Raw genomic sequence first — 23,754 nt, 5'->3', positions numbered from 1 at the left:
AAGCTGTTGAAGCCACCATAAGAAACAGGCACAGACATACTAAACTGAAACGAACACGACAAAAGGTTGGAATGGCTGCAGAATAGAATAGAAAGGTGTTACTTTAAAACCCAACTGAATTTGTCAAGAATACCTCACGTCCCTGCATGCCTGAACAGCTCTCTTATCACCCAAGGAAGTACAACAATAGTGCTCCCACAAGCCTCTATTCAGCAGCTTTCAAAAAAGGCACATCATAGACACAGTCAGTACCTGTCAGCTAAAACCAGCCTTCCTGCTTTTAAAAGAGGCAGCGCAGGGAGAGTCCTGGGTTAGGTACTGGAGATGTTCGTGTCTCTAGACCCATGTGGGATGATATCACCTCCTGTGCAGCCAGTGCTGCAGCAGTGGGCAGAGGACAACGCTGCTAAGCTGGCTGGGGAAATACTGGCACTTGTGTGCAGGCTATAAACTCAGGTTACAGGAAGTACCCTGTATTAAATCAAGACTGTCACTCCTCCTTCATTTAGCCTCATCACATCAGAACTCCAAGCACTTAGAAAGCAAACACGATCTGAAGTATCTTACACACAATGAGGGAATCATTTTATTAGATTATGGAAGACAGCAGCATTACAGTACAAAAAGTTACAAGAGTAGCAGAAAAAAAAAGAAGAAAAAAGAAGTGGTTTTGGTTTAAATACTCAGGATTATACTGGGGAACATGAGAAGGATAGTACCCTTTTCTAAACTAACTCCTAAACAGGTTATCAAAATAAGTTCTGCATATTTAGCACAAGTAAAAAAGTTACAACAAACACCATTATAAAATGCTTTAATAAATAGTTTCTTTTCTGAAAGGTTTTTATAAGAACATGTCAAAAAATGTACTAAAACAGAAGATCCTGCAAAGCAAATCCTGCGGTCCTGTATAAAATAACTGATTTCAAAACATTCATGTTTACATTGTTCATGGGCCAGAGTTTAGACTCTCAAACATCCGCTTCTCTCACTGGTAGGGTAACTAGGTGTATGTAGTGTTATGTTTCTTCAGTAAGTAAAATAAACTTATAGTTTGCCCAGTTAATAGCAATAATAAAAGCCTTAAAAAAAATAAAGCCCCAACAACACAAACGCATAAGCCTTCCGTGACAAATACCCATTTCTAATGTGGTACTCCCATCCTCTGAGCTTGCCAGCCTCTTTTCTTTAGAGCAAAAGATGAATAAAGCACAACAGAAACAAGATTGAGGAAAATATTGTTCCCTTCATTAGGCCTGTATTTAAACGCAAAAAAGTAATACCACATGTAATTAACATATTCACAAAAGAAAAAACAACAATGCCTCACTATGTTGGTACTGTACAGTAGATGCACCTGTTAGTGTTCTTGAGATGGACTGAACGTGGGGATAAACAAACATTTCTGGATCTATTTACACACAAGTGGTTATGCTCCTAAATACAAATGACCAACAGATTCCTAACATTGATTGTATTAACATCATTTTCTAATCTGGACATAATACCAAAAAAAGTCTTATAAACTGCCATAAAGCCTCCTTTTTCTGCAACATAAATTAAAAGGAATGACACGTAAAAAAAAAGACCAAAATATTTAAGTTATTAAATCAAATATACAGAGTGATTCATTTAATATGTACATATTTACAAAAAAAGCACTTTAACTATTAGAAAATAAACTGTGTCAGTTAAGGAACCTAGAGTTCTCACAATTTTACTATATTGATATGGCAGTCTTTGACAGTTGCTATAGAAAAAGTTTAATCTCAAGGCACTTGTCACATGCTTCAATACTGCAATTCTAAAGTAATTCAACAGAAATAAAAAGGCCACTTTGAATCCACAGTTGAAAGATCTCTATAATTTTTGTTCCTATTACAAAGTGTGTAAGGCAAATTTGGAAAAATCTTACAGAAGCTACTAACGTAACAAGTGCAGTGAGCTGCCATTAATAGAGATTTAAAGTCAAGAAAGCAGTTTAAAGTTCACACAATTTCCTCAACCAGGAGGTTTTAAAGCCACCATTAAATTAGAGCAAGTAATAAAAAGAAATACATTCTGTAAACAGTGTACAGTCTTTTGTAATAAACTTTACACATATTGAAAATACAACCTCTCCTCTGCCACACAGCGAGTGTATTATAAGTAAACTTTACAAAAATAGCAACTATCAAAGATTACTCATTTTTTTCATCTGACAGTCATTGAATAATTTATACAAGGCTAAAGAAACAAAATAAATTTTATTTATTATTTTCATTTTTTTTTTTTACGCAAAATAAAGAAACTATGAACATTTGACTCCAGATATTTTTAGTCCTTGATGCAAAGTGGAGATGTCAATTTTTCCCCTCCCCAGTAAGTGCAGGCACAGTCTGCCTACATTCCAAATACAGGTTAGTCTCTACTGCCTTCAAAGTTTGATGCATTCACATTTTTTACAGATCTGTTGTCCATTTTGCCTATTTGATGGGATTTCTTTACTGGACTGCTCTCTGATGTGTCAGATGCCTTTGTGGGCAAAGGCTTTGCAAGTTTGTGAGAGAGGAATTTGTCCATTTCCTCATCTCTTTCCTCCTCTTCATCCTCCTCTTCCTCATACTCTACATACTCCTCTACTGCATCACAAGTTCTTTTTTGAGGAGATATGAAGTTTTTGCATTCATAACGAATGTCTTTGTTACTGTAAGATCTGTCTATAGGATTTCGTATGGGATTTAAAGGCGCCCACTGATTATTGGCACCCTCTTCTCTGGGAGGACGACTTCTCTCTCTCTCTTTTCTTCTCTTCCTAGTCCACCACACGCAGATGATTATACAAGTCAGCCATACAATGCTAAATACCGCACAAAGAATTGGAACCAAATAATCTAGAAGGCAAATGAAAAACACACACAAAAACAAAGACTTGAGTTAATAAAACTAGACACATAGCACTGGACATCTGCAAAAGAAGTATCCATACATAACTACAGGTTAGCACTAGAAAGATTTTTAGGAGGAAGGAAAATGCCATTACAGCACAATGTAACTGTTTGAACACACTATTCCATCTAGAGATGCACTTTTCCAACTTAAACCAAGGCAGAGTTTTCTCTGCTTAATGATGTTACATTGGAGATTTTTCCCCTCCAACAGACAAACTAGTTGTATGAGCATCTCTTTGTCAAGTACCTATGCTAATCAGCCCAGAAAAACTCAGTAACACTCTTAAGAAAAAAATGAGTCTATCCTTGTAGGAGGCAGGCTAAAGAGAGTACTGTGCTTCTAAACTGCTCTACAAGAACTAGCACTTGCATCAGAAATATGTCCTGCATATCACAGTCCTTTGCCATCAAGTCCACAGACACGTATGTATCAGCTATCTCAAAAAAAATTCAGGTTAGAGCTATGTAACCAAATCAGTCATTCACTCTTTAGGGTATTCTGGTTTTACTTCAGAGTAAGACACCATAATATCTTCACTAGCGATGAGAGTCTTCACTGCTCAATGAATAAACAAAGTAAGCTGAGGCAATTGCTTTTCTCCACATTCCAATCACAAACCCCCACTAGTGCTCTCCCAGCCACACAGACCCAGATTATTTCTTTAGGAAACCATTCCTGTACGTATAAAGATTCCCGATTCAGAATATTTTTTTCCTTAAAGCTAGAGGAAATCAACTGTGTCTAAATGATCACCCCCATCTAGACACGCATCCCACAGAAATGAGATTCTTAACACAGACACAGGGCTTTACAACACATTTTATAATAGGTTTCCACCTAACTCACCCAATTAAGGGCTAACAAGAAAACAAACCAAGCCAAGGAATATGAGAGTCCAGGTTACAGTTTATTTCCTAACAACTCCAATTAAAGGATTAGGGGCCAGTGGTCAATACTGAGCATCTACGTTAAAATGATGAGTCTGGAAACCATTCTCTACCCCTAGCTGCAAGAAGCTGAAGTCTATCCACTTTCCTGGGAGAGTCTTTGAATCTTATTGAGGTGGGAGGCAAAGTAATCCCTTCTGGACTAGCATTTAACACAGAATCAAAAGGAAGTGGATGAGGTACAGAGATTCAGCTTGAATCTTCATGTCTACACAATTTCTGTTCAAGGAAAGAAGAAAGCTGGTATACTCCTTCAGGAGAGCTGAAGAACTACCACTATTGCAAAAGCTTTCACAGATGAAAGGCATTCCCTAGAAGGGAAACAGAACCTGGCAATTTACTAATTGTTTGGACTATGGCTGGAAGACCTTCCAGCAGATTATGTTTGGGAGGTCTAGGAAGGAGTTGGGAGGGCCTCCCACCATTGTAAGATTTCCACTCTGGGGCTTAGTTGAACTTGAGCCTACCAGAGGTCTTCCACAAGAGCATCTCCCATCTCACCCAGGCAGGGGAACACAAGCATACAAAATCTTCAACTGCTTATTTTGGCATCACTCTTGGAGAGCCAGTATTCAGAGATAAAGGTCTCTCCAATCACACCATATTCTCATTAAGTGAAACGACCATTACTTTTTAAACCAGCTGTGTACTAGTGAGAAGCACATGCTGAAAGAGAACAAAGTTTTACATTATCATGACCAACTATTGGAAGGTATTACACATCTTTAACCCTTTTAAAGGCAAATAATACATAAGTGCTTCAGAAGAGAGTTGGTATCACACTATGTGTCTTTGCCCTCACCATTTTTTTATTACTTCAGTCTCAGCTCCTACAGCACAGCAGTGTCAAGTGATAAGGCTGGGTTAAGGTTAACGCAGGAGAATTGGAAAGGATTTGAACAGTCCACGAAAAGAACTTCTGATCTTGTGAAAGATATGCTTAGACTGGAGAATAGGGTTGGAAGTCAGAGCCAAAATAGTGGCAAGGGTAAGTGGGAATACTGTGCAAGAGATGAGGTTAAGTTTAAGCTTGCGCATAGGCACAGAGCCTTGACTTTAAAGCCACTTTCTCTTCAGTTAGTAATAGCAATTAATTAAACAAACAACCCAACCTATCATTTTCCCCAATGTGTAAAGATAAGACTGACAGTAAGGGAACAGAAAATGCTCACGCACACAGAGGATGCTAACACACACACAGAGGATGCATGCATTGGGAATCTTACCTGATGATGAATTCCCAACAACTATGGTCTCTACTTTAACTTCAGTTACTGCCAACATAACAGTGCTGTTTTGCCGCTTAGTGATTGCATTTACTATTGTATTAGCAGCATTCTGTATGAGACTATTATCTTCTTCATCTCGATGCGGGACAAAAGACTAAAGGGAGAAAAGAGGAAAAACAAGAAGTTATTGCAATTGCCTAACTGTGGAAATCTACATTTTAAATCCAGCCACATCTTAATTGAGCTCACTAGGCTGAATTTACAGTAGTTACAAATAGTACCCCCAGAAAGTTTACTGTAGCAACAGCATGGCTGGCTCTACCCAAACTGCAGAGGCAGCATCAAGACGTGGTGGGCAACATGCCTACTTGATAATCTAGCATACCTCATAAATGGCAGCTGACTTCCATGTTACTTACACTGCTGAGCTAAACTTAGTCATAGTATGGAGCACTTCAAGACATGGATTATCTAGATAGAAGCTTGGACTAGTAACAGTCTGCTCTATTTATACTACACACTTTCCTTTTTGCATCATGGCTCAGCACGTTCTTTACAGTACTCAGAGACAGACAATCCAGCTTTTGCCTGGATAAAACATTTTATAAAAATTAACTCACCCTTGGAAATTAAGCAATTCACAAGCACCAAGAGATTGGGTTCACCTGCTTCTAAAGTAAGTCTTTACCTCAATAGGGCAACAGCTACTTTCGTCTACTCAAATTACACCTCCCTTCCACTTCCTACTTATGTATTTCATAGAATCACAGAATGGTTTGGGTTGGAAAGAGCCATCTAGTTAAGATCATCTACTTCCAACCCCCCTGCCATGAACAGCTCCAGCAGCCATACTCCATATGCACAGCAGAAACTTCATAAGATTCAATCCAGCCACCTGCAACTGTAGCTCCTTACTGAGAAGGTCAATAGCCCAAGATTTCAAGATAGACCCCTGTTCACTAATTTTAGCTGAATTAGAATTCAGAGTAATTTATCAGGAGGTTGTGGCAGCCTTCTGTCATTAATGAAACCTGCAGTTTCAACTATCTACTATTACAGGAAATCGCCAGATCATAAAATTGCATTGCAGTCAAACTAAGCCACAGATTGCAGTAACTGCACTGAAGTGAAACAAGCTTAAACCACCTCTTCCCCAGCTCAAACTAATAAGAAAAAAAAAGTCCTATGTATATTAATGCAAGTCTCATACTTACAATAGCAACTTCCACTGCATTCTCTGTGGAGTAAGACAGATCACATAATATTATCAGAGTTCTGTCCCTAGAAACACTCCTAGTAGCTGGTAAATACCGGATTTCAGAACAGATATTTTCAGTTGTAGTACCCTGTTAGAAGCAAAGGAGATTGTATGACTATTTTAGCTAAAAAATAGTACAGAAAAATAAGCATCTTCAGAGTTTTTGCAGTTACTGAGACCTAATGAAGGCAGCGAAGAGGGCAGCAAGAAAGAGCAATACAATGAAGAAAAGGGTTTTGAAATGCAGGGTGAGAAACAGATCTTACATGACTACCATAGTATAGTGTGAGCCCATCTTGAAAAGTGAGAAAGTAGTTCTTTGAGATTTAAAGAAGAAAATAAAATATTCAGTAGAAACCCTTATTTTGCCTTGCCTTTTAGACAAAGCACAATTAACAGCAACAGAAGAGTTTAACAATAAACTTAGCAAGTTTATGATGGCAAGAAGTCATATTAGAAACATTAATCTTCCAAGCTTTGACATGGAACATATTCCTACGCATCTTGTCACAATTTTGCCCTCACCTGGGGGACTTTGTCTCCATTAAAAATTAAAGTAATTCTAGCACAGTCATTATCCAAGTACCCAGAATTAGGCAGACACTTGATATTGGCAGGCAGAGGTTCAGAGGCACTGCATTCTCCCCAGTCCGTGCATGGCGGCTGAAAACATTTCATATACTTCTCCCGGCATTCTTGACCCATGGGACACTGGTTATTTGAATTATCCCAGTGCCTGTGTAACAGACAAGGCTTTTTCCCACACCACACCTAGAAATTAAAAAGAACAAAGTACTGTTGCAGTTAATTGCATTTATACATCAAATCAAAATAACCCATTCTCATAAAATGGTCATGATCTACTACTGACTGTAAAAGAAAAAAAATAATCTATTTCAGTACTGCTGCAGTCTTAGTAGGAGATGGAGTTGCTCTTGCACAAAGATACGCTGTATGGACAAAAGAGTGAAAACTGTAAAAATTGCCCAAAACATCACTGACTGGCCATATCTCCTTGGAAGCTTATGGATTTGTCCCCCATAACAGTTATACAGAAGTTCAAGCATTTATTTTAAACTAGTCATCTAAGCTTCTATAACCTAGAAAGAGAAACACCTCTCCAAAAGAATTAATTTCTCTTCAACATCTATACTGCGATCCTTGCCACAGAACACCGAAGATATTAAGAGCTGATGCACGTTGGTGATAAGCACCATCATTTCAACCACTCTCCGAAAAGAAAACAGTATGCTGGTACCAAGTTACTGAGGTGTAGCAAGCTTCCAAACATAGCTCCATTTCATGATGTAACCTTGAAGATTCTACACAGTAATTCTATACAGCTATTAGTTTGGGTACTTACGGATTTCTTAAAGCACAATTGTCAGTGAGAAATCATGTTTGTTCCATGAAAGAACCAAACATCACACATATGGGCAAGTTGCCCATATTTACCACACAAACATTTCTGAGATTCTAGTTACCTTCATGTACTGTTATCTTCTGAAGATATCTCAAACTTGAAATCACAACACCACAAAGGGTCTAAAATAATGTTTCTAAATGACTAACTGCGAGATTTAGTTATAACTTTACCTACAGTGCACACCTAGCTAAACAAAGTAGATTAAGGCTGGATAGAATAATAGTAAGACCCAGAGGTTTTTAAACTGGTGCTTCCAGTGAAATGTGGGAGACTGTCGTGTGAGGCAGTGTTCCAAGTGCTATTTCTGCTCATCTAGAGCCACCCATTTAGCCTTACAACTTGTCCGCAGCATTGATCTTGTCTCTCTACATCTGTGACGTAAAGCTGCACAGGTACCACAAATGCACTGAGAAAGCCTAGCTCAGGAGAGCTGAAAGGCTTGGAGCACATATTAACATGTTCAATCTGCATTTAGGCTAGTCTGATTTTTTCTAAGTCACAACCACCAGGATACAGTTCATAATAAATACAGAAAAGAATAAATACACAACAGTTGCCATTTGTCAATTCATAAACCTTCTGAAACATAATACAAAAAGACAACTATTAGCCGCTGAAACTACTTTCCTGCCTACATGTTCTTTACCTTGGAACTAATGTTTCACAAAATTAGGAGCTCTAAAACTGCATTTGCAAAGATTTAGCAGAGTCAGTCATTATCCTTTCAAAGATCATTATTCCACTCCAGTTCATACTTCCTTTTCTGCAAAAGTGCCTTTCTGCTTTTAGACCACCTGTTCTAGCAGGTAGAGAGTAGGACAGTTTATGATTAGAGACAATCCCACAAGTATTTTTTACAGGAAGTCATTAGATTATTTTTTTTTTTTTTTTAGAGGCAGTTTGGGACACACAGATTAACTTGTGCATGAAGAACACTCAGCCTCTTTCAGCCAGAAGGATCTAAGAAAACTGCTCAAAACACCTACCTTGGTGCAGTCAATACGGCCATCCAAACAGTGGCAGTTGTTGCATTCTTGATCCCACCTGCTGCCATGGGGAAATGTCATTCCCTTAAGCCAGCATGGCTTCCCAATTCCAATCACTAGGAAAAAACCCAAAAGGGAACATTCAGACACTCATTCAGACACTTCACCACTACGAGTTACTGAAGTTATACAAATTTAAATAAAATAAAAAAAATACTAGCTACTGTTTCTTCCACATCAGACTACTCTGTGTAAACTCTGTACTGGCTATACTGTACCCTACTGGGTTTGGGGTAAAGATTGATAGTAGATATAGGAATACCTTCTTGGCACCTAGGACCAATTCTTCCAGGAGGACAAGTGCATCGGTATCCATTTATTTCATCTATACAAGTGGCACCATATCCACAAGGCGAAGACTGGCATTCATCGATATCTGAAGAAAGTAGGTAAAACTCAATGGCAAGGGCATAGAACATTGTAATTAAACATTTACGGAGATGTAATCTGGTAATACCTGCTTTCTTAATAAGCAAAAGGCAGTTGAGCTTCAGAATTAATCCCCTAATTGGACAGCTCTACCATTTCAGCAGTAACCTAACAGATTTCTCATAACTGCACCCTGAGGTTCTGGCAATCAAATCAGCAGTCATATGCTGACTCATTTCAGAGCAGAGGTATTGGACAGTTGAAGGTGCTAATGTCTTCTCCACACTCAGGTACAGAAATTAAGTCCCACATCTTGTTCTGGCACCAATCTCAAGACATTTAGGCTTCTTAGAAAAGCACATGCTTTCAGGAAGTTATCACAATGCAAGAACTGAACAATGAATTGGCTCAAAAATGCTCAAAAGAAGTGACCCTTCACCATAAGGAAGAAGTAATAGTTTAGTTTGTAAAAGACGTTTGATGTTACTTTTTTCTTAATAACCATGAAACAGTGAGTAGATTAATACATACAGTTGGCACAAAAGCCTAAACAAACAAAAATATTCAAAGATTCAGAGATTTGGGCATAGCAATCTATTGAAAGAGGCAAGGAAGCATAGTTCATTCAAATGCACAGCAATGTGGTGTTATCCTGAGGAAGTGACCAATAGTAATTTATGCAACAGTTTACCAACAAAGGCAACAGAAACCAACCTGTCAAGTTGTAAGCCACCAGCACCAACTACTTTGTTTTCAAACAATCATTCGCTTGCAAAACATCTTTTGAAAGGCTTCCTTCCATTGTAAATGAAGGCCCACTCTAGTCCCTCAAAACCTGTTTAAACACCAGTTCTTGACTGATGCATGGCATCAGCTCATCTTCTGTGTTTAAAGAACTGGAATTAGAAAGCGATCATGATAAATGTTGTAGTCCAACTGTCACCCATATCAGCAACAGAAAATACCAAATGGTTGAGGAAGGGCTTTTGGTTCTATTCTAGCTTCCTTCAGAAGTGTAACAGATTTTATAGCTTTGAAGGACCTTCACCATACACTTCTCTGTTATTCACATGCCAGCACAACACTCCTGATGTTTGTTTTCATTTGAGGTGTCTCAGTGTATTTCAGTTTCTAATGTCAAATGGAACACCTGGCCATATTCTTCTTTAACTTCTGTAATAAGTTGCTTATCAAGAAGAATACTTAAACTTTTATGAAGTCAGTACCCCAGAACCTTCAGAATTGTCAAACGAAATCCAGCAAAATCCAAGCTTTTTAAGCCAACTCATTTCAGTTCCATTTAGTGACATGAAGAAAGGAAAATAACCTGCCATTATTTACAAGTATCAGTACCCGGCTCACTGACAGGTGGGTTCTGCTTCAATATTTAGAATTTAGCCAACTTAACGCAAAAAGGGTCACAGGACATTCTTTCCAATTTGTGCATCAGAATAGTACAGCCTTTGAGGTCTTTACCCACACAGGTACTTACTAATTCTGCAGTCAGGGCCAGCAAACCCAGGTGCACATTCACATCGAAACCAATTCACACCATCAACACAGATGCCTCCATTGTAACTGCAAAAGTAACAAACCTATTATTACACAAAGCGTTCACAGGATAGATTCACTGGTCTAAAGATGAGCAAAAATGACAATTCTCATGTGGTATGTTTAAATGCAAATTTCTATTGTCCCTCCTCATGTACTTTCTCACTATTCAACAAAGAATTAAAAAGTCCTTGCTAATTCAGAATATAAGTCTACTTAATAAGCCTTCTGCATCATTTCACTGGTCTCTAATTAAAGCTTTGTTAATTAAACCTTCCTGGTGCTGTTTAGGGGGATGGTCTATTTCCATCAATAAAGAAAGCATAATGTTGTATAAACAGTATGTCTTAGTCACCTGTTAGAACAGCAATAATTTTCTATAAAAGTGCATGCATGGGGAGGGGAAGTGTATTAACAGAACTCAAGGAGATAAAACCTCACTGTAAAGTGAATATGGAAAAAGCCTAAGCTTATGCAAGGTTGGTTCTTTAATATATGAAGTACAGGTTACTGCATCAGAATGGATGATGGGGAAAGATAAGGTAGCTGGTTCTCTTCATCCACATTTTTCCCCTACAACTGTAATATCAACTTCTTTTTAAAATACTCCCATTGCATATTCCAGAAAATTTTGGGTTTAAAACATATTTATACATAAGATTTGATCTAGCAGGACATTTTTATATTATCTAAAATTATTTAAACTAACAGGTTTTAATTTCTTATTTTTTATTATAAAACTGAGATGCAGGTGCTTGAGATGTTCACAAGTCTCATTCATTTCACATCACAGTAATTTACTCTGGCACAAAGACAGCACTAAATACTTTCTCCTGTTCACATGAATCAAGTAGGATTGTTTTGTAGTCTTCTTTTTTCTGCCAAGGAATAAATAAGACATGGCAAAAAAAGATGTTTGAAGATTTTTTTTACACAGGTTGGCTTCAATTATTTTTGGACAGAGTTCTAATCTGGTATAGGAATCCATATTACAGCGCTCACTTTTATTTTCCACAGTAGGTACAGAACTGAAGTTTGCATACTTACCATGGATGGGGGTTGCAGTCATTGGTATCTATAAAAAAAGAATAATACAAGCTAACATAACTAGTGGCATATTTATTATCTAATATATTATAGCTCAGGAAAGCAAAGAAGACCAATACAGAAATAAACATTTTCTTCCACACTTACCAAGAAAGTTCAATTAGACCTAACAGACCTTAACATTTATGAATAGACTGACAAATACCAGACTTCACAACTTCATTGTATTTTGATATATCAACAGCACAATCTTGATAGGCAGCATGATGGCAACATAACAAATAAAAAAAGGTACTGGTTGCATTGGTAGTGGGTAATTCAACCAGGCTCTAAAAGCTTTCTAAAGAATTACTGCTGCTTTGGCACTTCATACGTAATGTATATGGAACTAGCCAGATTTCTTAAACAAATCTTTCCCATTATAAACTGCTCCAGATTCATTGTTAGCATTTATACTTAAGACTGGTCAGCTTTAAAACAGGTAACTGGGGCATACGTCAATACAACAGTAATATCACAACAGACTCAGAGCAAAAACAGAGCTCAAATTTAGACTTCCCCACTCCCACTTAATATTACACCATGAGAAAAAGCAAACAAACAAAACCACACTCCCCAAAAAAAGCAACAGAAAAATTCCCCAACAGTAATAGAAGTTGCAGGCTTTACTCCACCTAACCAAATAATTGGATTAGTATGTCAAAGTAATTAATTTCTAAACTCAGAAAATGATGAAATATACACTATTGCCTGCCTTCCTACATAGTTTTCATTATTAAAATTAGTATTTCTATAAGGACGTTTTTTTTTTTACTCTGCACGTTTCCAAAAATTTGTATTTCTGTAGAAAGGCTAAAAGTTTTATTTTGGCACAGACTAAGTACAAAAAAAATCATGACAAGTTCTTCATTCATTACTTGAGCATCATCATCTTTACCTACCTCCCACCCTGAATGATTCAGATATTTTGGCACGTGAACACTGTAAACTTGCTTTGCTTCAGTTAACAGCTTTGTGCCAGACACTCCTAATAGCACAGGGGAATTCGGGGGAAGAAAGGAGAAAAGCCTTACTCTGTGTGCATGTGCGTCCTTCCCATCCTTCTTTACAGATGCAAGAAAAGGAATCTCCACTGCCAACACATGTTCCACCATTCATACAAGGGTTTGGAATACAGCTGCTGTTTTTAGCTTTGAAAGGAGAAAAAAAAAAATCTATTTAGCACAGAAAATAAATTATATTTATCATCTGGATATGTTAATACCACAATCCTGAGCAACATTTAAGTCAACAGTGCAAGACTTACAGGACAATTAAAAGACTCCATACATTCTCACATCACACCTCTCACCATCATTTCAATTCAATAGTTTAATTGAACCATGAAGTTTCATAAAAAGACATTATCTAGTTTTCCCCATCTGTCTAAACATCTTTCAAATACTGCTACATTCTTACTTCAGCAGTGAGTTAAAGTTCAGATTTTGATTGAATGTTTCAATTGCATCTAAAAATCTCTTTAGTACCCCTACTAAGTCAGCTTCATCCAACTTGTTGGTCCTGATGGAAGTTTCATATTCAGAAAAATGTATCATGGAGACTACATTCAAACCTCAAAAAGATCAAGAGTAGCTCCCTACAGCAAGCAGTAACTCTGGAAGTCCCCAAGAACCACTTCATTTTGTTTCTCCCAAGTCTGCCTGCTCATAAGCTTCTCAGTCACAAACTTATGCACATTATGAACCTTCAAGCAAAACAGGAGACATAAGCTCCTAAGGAAACTTTTACACATGGTCTCTAAAGACTAACAGAAGACAAGACACAGGTGTTCCAAATCTGCTTAGAAGATATGTAAAAGACCCTGTAAACAGCCTGAAGAGAACAGTTTCCTGAAAATCAGTATCACAACAGGTGAGTGGAAGAAATTACTCTAAACCTCAGTCACCAGCCAACTGGAACAGCTAGAACAACAGTGTGCCTATTTACTAAATAGGCATTACTTAAACACTTCTCTACTTCTTCTGCCTTGATCTGTAGACAATTTTAAAAGCTTACCAGTGTTGCAGGTGCTTCCTATCCATTCTGGAGGACATGAACAGCGGAATGTATCTCCATCATCATAGCATGTTCCACCATTGCTACAAGTATTTGCGTCACACTGGTAGTCACCTATACATCACAACAAAGCATTTTCAATTTCCATAGTGTTGCTAAATTTTAAGACCAGGTACATGTTAATCACAAAATTACTTTTCATATTTAAATGCAACTAGAAATGCATAGTTCCACTTGCTGTATCACAGTAAACAACCAAAAGAGCTAAATCTAAGGCATCTCTTACAACGCTATTTCACTATATGAAGGAATAGGTTTTTTAAATGTTCCTTTTTGTTGCTGGGAAACTGGAAGAGGTAATGAAAATATGCGTATTATTTCAGTGCAATTGTTTTATTTTAAATTTCAGGAACTCTTGTCTCATGAGAAGAAAGAAAACAAACCTTTGGCTAAACTAAAGATCAAAGTAAAGAACACTTACGTGAATGGCAAGTTTTGCCTTTCCAGTCATTCTTACACTCACAATAGAAGTCATTTACTAAATCAATGCATCGGCCACCGTTGTGACACGGGTTAGGAGAACAGTCATTGAAATCTAGAAAACGAGTTATTCAAATTAGATGATCCAGCCTAGCCAAGGCTGTGAGAAAATATGAAATACTCATTTATAAAGACAATAAATTGTGTACTATTTAAGAAGAGCATTCCTAATTGTTATGGGGTTATCTTTACATAACCGAGGAAAAAAACCTCTGACTTAATACAGAACAACATGAATTATGAAAGATTCTTTGACAGCTTAGGAGAAAAAGTATTATTCACTGCAGCTTCTTAGTAGAGTAATTTGTTTTTCCAAAGAGCCATATTCTGCACTTCAGAGAAAACTTTCTAGTAGGGATCACAAAGTCCTGGAAGAGGAGCCCCAACCCAGGACATCCACATGAGGCAGTGAAGTCCCCCTGTCCCACTTTGTGCCTAACACACAGAGAAAATGCCGTTTAGATAGCTTAACCATATACACACATATATATATGTGTATACATGTTAAACAAATGCATGCATTAAACACATACATGGATTTTAGAGAAAGTTCTCCTTACTTGAGACAAACATTTTAATAGGTAGAACATTTTTTCCAGGCCAAACTTCATCTAAACCACAGAAAAACCTCTTCTCTGATAGTGACACCTGTCAAAAGCTTCTCAGTCCTTATTTCATGTCTTATTGGTACATGTCCTATAATAACATCTCAGCAAGTCCTTGTGGTCATGTTTTAGAAGCAGCTTCATTCAGAGTACAAAAAGAACCAACTGCAGTTTCCTCAGAGTAACTTAACCATGAACTGGCCTAGTACACTTCTCTGTCAGCTGGGGCCCAATATGTCTCAAGCCAGGGCAGCAAGAATAAAAGCCTGCTTCCACAAAACCCAGACTACAAAACACTGACTCATGACATAAAGTAAAAATGCAGGCTTCAGCTATTTTCTTACTAAAGGAATAGATATGAAATTATAAATTCCTTCAGTAAGGTGATAGCACATTATAGCTTAAACTGGCTTAAAAGCAAAAAAACTTTTCAAGTTTGGAAACTACTATGTATGAGTAGATTTGGTAAGGGACAAACTTTTGCATACAGGAAGTACTAAAAAGTATATATCCTTAAAGCAATAAAAGCAGTATGAGTAGACCCCTAACGGGGTATATTCACTTTTGCTTCTCAAGAAAAAAAAAAAAAGCAATTCTCTCCTCCTGAGATCTCTTGTACTGTAACCAAGAAACAGGTTACGTTCCTGTTAAAGGACTTTTAGAGCTGCTACCCAAAAATATTCTGAAAACAACACTGGGTAGTCTGTAATTACAGAACAGAGAACCTACCTCATTATTATTATTAATGTGCCAACCATCACTAACTTACAGCAAAACTGTTAATATTTGACCCTGTTATGCTTAGCAGTACTCACTCGTGTCGCACAACTCTCCTTCCCAGCCACTTGAGCAGAAACATCTAAATGAATCAACTTCATCGATGCATGTTCCACCATTCTTGCAAGGTTTTCCAAGACAATCATTGATATCTATGACAAAGTCAACAATTATTGCTCATAGCCTGTCTTCACCTACCTAGAGGTATTATCCACACTTGGGTCTCTAGGAAAAGGAGCAAAGTTATACTCCATTTGTACATCCATTAGAACAACTCAAACATCTGTTTTCAAGCCTGGTAAGGCTTCTAGATTTTCTTTCACATATCAAGTTGAACCAAAGCATTAAGTTTACCTGGCAAAAGTATCCAGGTGTTCAAAAAAATACCTGGAACAGCAATACACATGCTCCTAAGCTGTGCTGTTAATGTGTCTGTCCCTTCTGCATCATTCCCATATTGGAAAAAAACATGGCTTCTTTTAAGACTGTACATAAAGGTAATGGGTACAGACAAATCCACATCCAAGTTGGACTAAAACCAGTTTTCCTTCACAGAGGAAGTATAGACCACTACAGAGATGAGATAACTGTTACCAGAATAAAAAAATAAAGGGATTTCAAGCAGTACATCTGAAACAATGCTCTACACAAAATTTTAAAGCCTTGATGTTTCAAGTTTATATCGTAAAGCTTCATAGCAAAAAATAGAGTTTTACAGCAACAAAATAATCTAAAAGAAATTCTTACTTACTTTCATGACAGTATATTCCAGTAAAACCTCTTTCACAGGCACAAGTAAAATTCCCTCCTGGCTGACTAATGCACTGTCCATGAGGCCCACAAACATTAGATGAAATGAAACGGATTCCTTCTTGGGTAGCATTAGTGAAGACTTCTATTGTACAGCTGTCTATTACTAAGAATGAGAAGTACACCATCAGACTATTAATCTGCATCACCATTCAGTCTTTACTTTTTAAAATGTCAACCAAAAATTAGGACTTATCACAATTTAAGAGCTATGTTCAAGTTTAAGTTACCCTCTACCTCTTTAAAACTTAGGATGGCTACAAGCATTTCTTCTGGCTGCCTCACTTCCAGAAAGTCCAAGTGAGTACAACAAAAATGTTTCTGCATTAAGCTGTTCCCAGAAGTACTACCTTTTTGATGTACCACTAATACATTAAGACAGGTTTCTGGAAAACAGCAGGTACCTTTACAAGAATTGTTCTTGCAGTGGTCCTTGAGATGAGAACAATTCTTTCCATCATAGTCATCAGGGCAGGCACAGTAATAATCTCCTCCCAGATCATAGCATTTAGCCCCATTCTGGCAAGGGTTAGGTTCACAGAAATCAATATCCATCTGTAAGAGAGGCCACAGTTAGCACCAGCTGCTTCATTTCCCAGGAGCAAGCATCATTATCTGTGCGCCAAAGATGCAGATGAAGCTAACGTACAAGGAACCTCAAGTTTTAAGGTTAATGAATCATATGTATTACATTCCATCCTGCAACAGAGAAATTTCAGGTTACTTTAGTCAATCCTAATATAGAGCATTTCCGACACTCCTAAGACAACATTCCTTTGCAGGAGGATGAATAAGCACATTTGCAATAACTTAGCAAAGAACAAGCCATGAAAAGACATCTTACTGTGATGATTCTGGATCATTACAAGTCACTTCTCTGTCCTTCACACCTACATACTAAGTGCTATAATGCAAGTTAAATAGAAATGCACTTGTCAACTTTGTGTCTGCAACACATTTAAAATACATAGAACACAAAAATCCTACCAAACAATAAATCCTGTTCTCCACAGGAACTTCTCCTTCCACCTCAAGTAACACACAGATTATAGAACCACACAACTTGGAAGGGACCTCTAGAGGTCAGCTACTTCCTACCTCCTCCTCAAAGCAGCTCTAGTTAGACCAAGCTGCTCAGGGGCCTTATTCTTACAAATACTATCATCATAACGATTTACACACAGAAATACTAAGTATATTTTAAATACTTCTTACCATCTGATTCAAAAAGTAAAATTTAAACCTAGCTTTCATAATATCATCCTTAAAATAGACAAACTGCTATAAAGCAATCCTGCTTCTCCTACATCTTAGATTGACATACAAGATCACTGTCGATGCCCTAAATTAGCCTCAAAATCCACAAAGCAGCCTCAAAAGGGATATAGTTACATCACGCTATCTTTCCTCCAAGTTGTTATTCTTAAGGATTGCCTTCTTCCCCTACAGTAATTTTTTCCTACTTCACATCTCTCATGATAATTTTATGTCTGTAAGGTTGAGAAAGCTAAGTCCAGTGGTGGATATGCTCACTACTTTTAGTAGTTCTTAGCTAAATAGGTTAAACATCCAAAGCTAATTAAAGCAGAAGGCACATAAATAGTGTTAAGTTTTTAACTGAGAGCAGCATGTACAATTCCAGCTGCAGAGAGATTTTTACATGGCTCTTTTATGTTTTCAAGTGGGACATTCAAAGCACGCTACACAAAATAGCTAAGGTCTGAGAAAGATTCTCAGATCTCCTCTATCAGATGTCTCCATTTGTTTCCTTCCATTAGTGTAAATTTCCCCTTTGCAATGCAAGTTCAGTAGCTGGTACTTTAGCATCTGGAATCAATGGCAGATATTTCCTGCAACACACAAGGCAAGCAGCCAACTCCCCCCTATTATTCAAACAGATTTGCTAAAACTTTAATTACATGGTATGGTATGAATCAGCCAAGAGTAGAGCATTCAAGCTATGATCTTTATGTAATGGTACATCAGCTATTAGGTACTGCACCAGTTTTATTACTCTGGTCAGTATCTGCAACCCTTTTGAATAAAATGAGAGCATTGTTCCTTTAATACAAATACAGAATAAAATTACTTCAACATTTAAGAGAGGTCATTCCAATGTCCTCCATGAAAAACTCTGGAAGAAATCCAACAAAATTCCAAGCCAATGTCTCCAGTCGATGTCTGTCTCACAAGCCATAATACTTAGAAGAACGTGGCTATCAGTGAAAGCCAGAAAGTACACATTTTGGGCAATATAACTTTGCATTGAAAAGTCTAATGTTCTCCCTAGGAAGAACTAGAATTATCTCTAGCACTTTAGTATTTCATATCTTATTTAAGCACTAGAACTACATGTTTCTCAAAATGATCTCAAAAAGAAAGTTGCGAGAGCCGATTCTCGAATATCTGCCTGCTTGGATGCTCTTACCAACAGCACTAGGATTACTTGGAAGGTAATTCAATTATATACTTCAGAGTTATTAGGATGAAGACCTAAAGCATTCTAGTGGAGCAAAAGAACACAGGTCCTGAAAACTGCAAAGGTAAAAGTTTCAAGCTTAAGGAATACTTGCAGTCTTAAACGTTTAGGAGAGCCAACATGTATGTGCAACAACTTGCACTTTGTCAGGCTGCAAAATCAAGTGTTTCAGCTACTATGACAGCACTGCACAACAAATTTACTTATTCAGAGTATCAAGTAACAGCTACATTAGTTAGTAATGCCTTAGCCTTGGGTTACTCCCATTTAAACCTGCAGATATGTTTCTCTAAAGAATTCGATCCATGAGAAGTATTGCAGTAAGTAATGTCACCACTGCCCTCACCTCACAGAAGACTCCTGAAAAGCCTTGTGAACACAGGCAACTGAAGCCATTCACCAGGTCTTTGCAACGGCCTCCATTTTGGCATGGATTGCTTTCACACTCATTGGTTTCCATCTCACAGTTTTTTCCTGTGAAACCACGAGGGCATAAGCAATGGTAACCATTCACTTCATCCTTCACAGAGGGGGAGGAAAAAAAAGAAAAAGTAGAACGATGTGTTTATTGATAAAACTTGCACACAGGAAGTCAAGTTATTTCTATATTCTGGATTTGTGAACAGCAGTAGCACCGCAAAATTATTTTGTGAAATGGCGCAAGAGTCTGCAAATCATAGAATAGTTAGGGTTGGAAAGGACCTTAAGATCACCTAGTTCCACCCCCCCCACCACACCCAGGGACACCTCACACTAAACCATCCCACCCAAGGCTCTGTCCAACCTGGCCTTGAATATCACCAGGGATGGAGCATTCACAGCTTCCCTGGGCAACCCATTCCAGTGCCTCACCACCCTCACAGTAAAGAAATTCCTCCTTATATCCAATCTAAACTTCCCCTGTTTAAGTTTTAACCCATTACTCTTGTCCTGTCACTACAGTACCTAATGAAGAGGCCCTCCCCAGCATCTCCACAGGCCCCCTTCGGATAACAGAAGGCTGCTATGAGGTCTCCATGCAGCCGTCTCTCTTCGAGGCTGAACAGCCTCAACTGTCTCAGCCTGTCTTCATACGGGAGGTGCTCCAGTCCCCTGATCATTCTCACAGCCCTCCTCTGGGCTTGTTCCAACAGTTCCAATCTAAACTTCCCCTGTTTTAAGTTTTAACCCATTACCCCTTGTCCTGTCACTACAGTCCGCAAAGAAGAATCCCTCCCCAGCATCCTTATAGGCCCTCGCAGATACTGGAAGGCTGCTAGAACACTATACTTTTATATTAAGCCTTATTTAACCAACCTGCAATTCCAAAATAAAGAATTCCTAACAAGAACAAGATTAATTTTCAACATGGCATGGAATAAACAAAAGTTACCTTACAAGTCCCTCCATGTTGACATTGTCCATGACAGTCATTAATATCTATGAATAAAATATGCAAGGCATTAGAATTCATACTGGAACACTAAGCTGTAAGGTACATCTCTAGCATAAAAATGGGAAACACATTATTTTCGGGAAGGATTTTTCTAGATGTTTCAAATGAAAGCAAGGATACTTGATGTCTTAAAAGATTTCTTATTAAAAAAAAAAACATGTAATACAAAGATACATCTTCCATATGACATTTCTATTACTCTAATAGAAATCTAATTAATTGCTATCAGCTAATTTCATATCTAACATTTTAACTAAAAAGTATTTTAAATTGGATCAGTATATGACATCATTCAGAATCAAGGCTGAGTGAGCAGGGAGATATTAATATTAATAGTTATGTGTGTATTTAAACTCATACCAAGTGCACTTCCAAATAAATTTTCTAACAGTATTTTTGATTTACATTGCTGGAAGTTTAAAAAACCCCCGACAACAGGTATTTTCCTCTTGTGTAAGTATGTGTGCTGGGTTCATCATAATACCCTTTTTTAAATAATTAGTCATCCTATGTTCAACATATATACTAAAAAAATACTAACTGATATGACAATTTACTCCTGTCCATCCTGGAATGCAGTCACAGTAATATCCACCAATGAGATTTTTGCAAGAATAAGCATTAACACAGGGTTTCCCTTCACACTCATTAGCATCTGTGAAAGAAGAGAATAAAGAACAAACCCAGAAACAGATTACCACAGCACCAAGCAAAGTTCCCATGCAATCCAAGCATCAGAAGCTCATATTATACATAGGTAGGGCAATAAAACCATTTACATACCGGAGGATTTTAATGCATACTTGTCTATAGTAGCACATGCATGTTATTTTACTTTTCCTTTGGACAAAACTCAAAAAGGTACTATGTTAGTCAGGGCAAATCCCTTCCTTGCTTCCATAAGCTTATAGTCATTGTTTTGCCACCATGAAGCAGGAGCTACCACCACCAATGTTGTATTTTGAAACAGGAAAGTTATCAGGCATTCTAGAAAAATTATTATAAGTAAGTTTAAATCGGGGCTTAAAACAGTTACAGGTTCACTTGAAACTTCTCGGTTTTCAATCTACTAATGCAGAGCTACGGTACCAGTAGCAAAACATCTTCAATGTTTTCTTCAGTGAAAACAAGGCCAGAAATGCTTCCAGAGTTATTAATTATTTAGTAATAATTATTTAGGAATTATCTGCAGTTGTCTCCAAAACTTTAGAAGGCAATTACTTACCAAGCTGACATGTTGCTCCAATCCACTGTTGTGGACATATACACTCAAATGCATTAACACCATCAATACAGGTCCCTCCTTGAGCACAAGGGTTAGATGCGCATTCATCAATATCTGGAAAGTCAAAGTGTGCCTTCCATTACATGGTTTAAAACTCAGCTTAACCTGCTTGTTTCTTATTGTGTGTGGGTTTTTGTTTGAGTTTTAAGTTATTTTGAGATTAAGGGAAAGAATGCACAAACTTAGGAACAGACTAGCATTTCTAACCTAATTTTTACTTAAGCTTTTTTCATATCTTTGCATTTGAAAAATTCAAAGTTCCTTTTTCCCCTATCTGCAAACAGCAAGAAGATTCAGTTAATCTGCCAGTGATGAACACGTTGACAGTCATGTTACTAGGTCATGACACAGTAGCCAGTTTTAGGGGAGGGGTTTAGCATAGTTGCTGTTGAAAAATGGATAAAACCCATTTTCCAAATCACAGGCAAAATGCAAACCAATACCACAATATGTTTCTACTATTTCTACTGTTTACATCTTCCAAACCAGACACTTACATATTTAAGTGAGTAATCTACTCTTCTATTACTTTCAGAAGGGGAGAACTTTCACATCCACACAAGATGATCTTTAAGGTCCCTTCCAACCCAAACCATTCTATGATTCTGTATTTCTCAAAATAAATCCATTCTGGATTTTGCTTTAGTTAGAGTCAGAAACTGTCCTACATACTTTGACAACAGGGCATTTCTTTGGCTATGGTCCAGCTGTGCTTTTGATAAGCTGTAGACCTCAACTCCATCAAATGGATACTGCTGGCTACACAGTACCTTTAATTTTTGCAGAGTATCCCAAACCACAGCCATTAGGAAACTAAGGTAAAAGACTACCATCAAATCCATTACCAAGAGCATGATATTATCAATTTATCTGTATCAGCCCTTCCAACCTAATGGGTCAGTCATCAGAAGACGCACACTCACCAATAGCACATGTTGGTCCGCTCCACCCCGATGGGCAGTGACACTTGAAGCCTGATGAAATTTCATGACAAATTCCACCATTAGCGCAGGGATTAGATACACAAGCATGCTCCGCTGGAAAGAGAAGAAAAGAAATTCTTCCTAAATGCTCTTCCAGTAACAGTTAAGGAGAACTTACAGTTATAAACTGTGTTCTGATTAAAAATGACTAAGAGCATGAGCAGTGGAGAGGTGCCCGTTTGGAAGTTTGAAACCTCCCTCTCCTACCTACAGAGAGCAAGATTCCCAGTAGGAGACCCAAAGCAGGATTTTACTGAAGGTGCATATCATCCTTCCTATCTACTGACTAGAAAGCCTAAAAATAGACAAGCCACTATCTCGGTATCTCAGGAACTAGAGAAGTTCCCCATTAGCCTACTGCTTCCAGCTGTGCACTTACAGCTCCAGAGTCCTCCAGCACTTTGTTCCGCCCCCCCCCCCCCAGCTCTGTGAGACAAAACAGATATGCCAAGTGCAGAGGTCTGAACAGTAGTAGCAGTTCAAAGTATCAAAGGTCTGTTTAGCTTCATTCTAATACTGTTCCTTGGAAACAACAAAGAACAGAGCTTGCAATTATAGTCAGCACTGCTTGTCATCACCCCATGTAGGGCTGTAACACTTGCAGAAACTGCACGAAGCAACCAGGTTGAACAGGGACAAGTTTCATGCCATCACTTTTGATATTTTCTCACTCAGAAGGTAAGGAAGCTTCTGGAAACAAGAAGATTACTTACTAGGATATTACTTACTAGGTAACGCTTTCTAGTTGTTGCTATCACTTTTCACACTTCCCTTCTCAGAAACCAAGCTGGCTTTTGAGAAGAAAACAGCTCCTCTACTAAAAAAAAAAACCAACAACAAAAACAAAAAAAACACCCCCCCCAAAAAAAAAAAACAAACAAAAAAAATCACCAAAAACCAAACACATGGGCAGCAATGATCATAAAACGCCATCTGACCAACTACAATGTAGCCATACCTGAAACAGTTTCAGATTTCTGA

The 23,754-nt window shown here is 37.8% G+C and overlaps 1 protein-coding gene across 1 annotated transcript in view; it reads right to left on the bottom strand.

Moving 5' to 3' along the window:
* Positions 1-563: 563 nt before the first annotated feature.
* Positions 564-23,754, bottom strand: part of JAG2 (jagged canonical Notch ligand 2) — a 68,552-nt gene continuing 45,361 nt past the window's right edge. The window contains exons 8-26 of the mRNA XM_065685272.1: positions 22,714-22,827; positions 21,731-21,844; positions 21,047-21,160; positions 20,443-20,489; positions 19,417-19,590; positions 16,996-17,146; positions 16,533-16,697; positions 15,820-15,933; positions 14,341-14,454; positions 13,860-13,973; positions 12,878-12,994; positions 11,805-11,832; positions 10,699-10,784; positions 9,100-9,213; positions 8,778-8,893; positions 6,891-7,136; positions 6,322-6,453; positions 5,105-5,261; positions 564-2,873 (exon numbers count right to left, since the gene is read on the bottom strand). Of these exons, the coding sequence (XP_065541344.1) occupies positions 2,401-2,873; positions 5,105-5,261; positions 6,322-6,453; positions 6,891-7,136; positions 8,778-8,893; positions 9,100-9,213; positions 10,699-10,784; positions 11,805-11,832; positions 12,878-12,994; positions 13,860-13,973; positions 14,341-14,454; positions 15,820-15,933; positions 16,533-16,697; positions 16,996-17,146; positions 19,417-19,590; positions 20,443-20,489; positions 21,047-21,160; positions 21,731-21,844; positions 22,714-22,827 (2,690 nt within the window). The 3' untranslated portion in view covers positions 564-2,400. The remainder of the gene's footprint in view (positions 2,874-5,104; positions 5,262-6,321; positions 6,454-6,890; positions 7,137-8,777; positions 8,894-9,099; positions 9,214-10,698; positions 10,785-11,804; positions 11,833-12,877; positions 12,995-13,859; positions 13,974-14,340; positions 14,455-15,819; positions 15,934-16,532; positions 16,698-16,995; positions 17,147-19,416; positions 19,591-20,442; positions 20,490-21,046; positions 21,161-21,730; positions 21,845-22,713; positions 22,828-23,754) is intronic.

Source organism: Lathamus discolor, chromosome 6 (genome assembly GCF_037157495.1).
Source record: "Lathamus discolor isolate bLatDis1 chromosome 6, bLatDis1.hap1, whole genome shotgun sequence".
Lineage (NCBI taxonomy): Eukaryota > Metazoa > Chordata > Aves > Psittaciformes > Psittacidae > Lathamus > Lathamus discolor.
The sequence above is the reverse complement of the archived record's forward strand: the minus strand, read 5'-3'. Positions and strand labels throughout refer to the sequence as shown.